This window comes from Palaemon carinicauda, chromosome 7 (genome assembly GCF_036898095.1).
Source record: "Palaemon carinicauda isolate YSFRI2023 chromosome 7, ASM3689809v2, whole genome shotgun sequence".
Lineage (NCBI taxonomy): Eukaryota > Metazoa > Arthropoda > Malacostraca > Decapoda > Palaemonidae > Palaemon > Palaemon carinicauda.
The window spans coordinates 25,290,634-25,292,436 of NC_090731.1; the positions used below are offsets into that span (position 1 = coordinate 25,290,634).

General features: G+C 38.4%; 1 protein-coding gene across 1 annotated transcript in view; it reads right to left on the reverse strand.

Moving 5' to 3' along the window:
• LOC137643533 (tyrosine-protein kinase Dnt-like) overlaps positions 1 to 906 on the reverse strand; it is a 138,415-nt gene extending 137,509 nt beyond the window's left edge. Inside the window, exon 1 of the mRNA XM_068376278.1 lies at positions 204 to 906. Coding sequence (XP_068232379.1) covers positions 204 to 315 — 112 coding nt within the window. The 5' untranslated portion in view covers positions 316 to 906. The remainder of the gene's footprint in view (positions 1 to 203) is intronic.
• Between the last annotated feature and the right edge of the window lie 897 nt (positions 907 to 1,803).

Consider the following 1,803-nt stretch of genomic DNA (forward strand, 5'->3'; position numbering starts at 1 on the left):
TCTTACTAATACTGTCTCGTTTTCAGCTTTCTAACATTATGCTGTAATATAATATAACTGCCTGTATTATGCAGTATTTCTAATGAAACTGTATTCGTCAATTCTAATGCAACTGCATTTTTCAATTGTATTCGACCATAAGCTAGAATATACCATGTCAAAACCATTATAACGAAACAACCTGAAACTATTTCATAACTTACCGAGAATCCTGTGAACCTCATCCTGCGAGAGAAAGAGATTAAAGTTTGCTTCAGTCGTCGAGATGGCTGACAACACCATCAGCAGGGCTGACACTTTGCCGACATTCTCCATCGCTCTCTGCCAACACTTTCGAAAACTACCACAGAAACATCGAGATGGGGGTCTTTTCCACCTCACAGAAACATCGGGATGTGGGTCTTTTCCACCTCCCACCGAATAATGGATTTCCGAAAATGAGAAAAGCTGTCGCAAGGGTTTATCCAAATAGATTATTTGTTTGCAATGTGAAACTGAACGATCATCATTTCGATTTTAACACATATAGATAGTTCTTTTGATTTATATTTTTACGACCGTCACTATTTCACTGAATGTTTCAACTGATTGGATTTTGACAGGCTTGATAAACTTCAGCGCAAACGAAATTAATAACACTGCTTTTCCACTTCGCGAAACACACGACCAAGTTCGAACTGCATTTATAACCGGCCAAAACAGATATTATATAATTTCCTAATGTAAAATCACTCGCATGATAAATATTGTACTTAAAATCCACGTTAAAAAGTTTCTCATCACTCCTAGCGCAGCGCAGACTAAGAGGAACGCCAGGCGGTGGTCTAATCACATGCCTCTGCGCAGACGCACTGACGACCCCACTCGTTCTGGGGTCTGGCCCATAACTGAGTAATAAGACTCAGGCTGAGTCAGGCTCACTTGAGTCCCTCTTCCCCAGCAGTCCAGACTTCTAGTACCAGAATCTTAATATCAACCCCACCAACCCCCTTAATATCAACTCACTAACAACCCCGGACCCCCCAAAAAAAACTTTCATACATCTAATTGCGTTTGGGGTTGGAGCGTAAGGGCGTTGAGGTTCAGAAACGTCTTGTAAAGCCCGTGATTTTCTTAAGATTTTATATTCAATAGTATTGATATCAATAGACATAACAATAACCAATCTATTTAACAAATATTATTAATTTCTCTGCTTCCCTGGATGCGACGTTGCTTGTTTTTCAGTAGTTATGGTTTATGTAATTTTCACCTAGAATGCAAATTATTTACGTTAACAGATAAAACCATACACAGAACACAAGTAAAAAACTGAATTCCTTTTTCATGTTAGATTCTTATTGTTTACGTAATTTTCATCTTGAATGCAAATTACTTACGCACACAGATAAAAGTATACAGAAAACACAAGTTGAAAACTGAACTCCTTTTATTATGGTAGATTCTTATGGTTTACGCATTTTTTCATCTTAAATGCAAATTATTTACGACCACAAATAATCCCATACACAGAACACAAGTTTAAAAAGGAACTCCTTTTATATGTTAAATTCAAGTTATTGTCTTACTTAAGCTCACGGAAGACTAGCAGTAAAGCCAAAGGGAAAAGGAAAAAGAAAGAAAAGACGAACGTGTCAGCAACGAATCCCTCAAGAGACTAATGGGCAAGCAGCTTGGCCACTACAGTGCCATGCCCAAGAGCCTCAGTGGGTATTTTTTTCTTTTAGTTGCGGGCAGGGGGGAGAGCTATGGGGTTTAGTTGTTCCTAGGGGGCAAACAAATGAAAGAACAACATTCTAATGG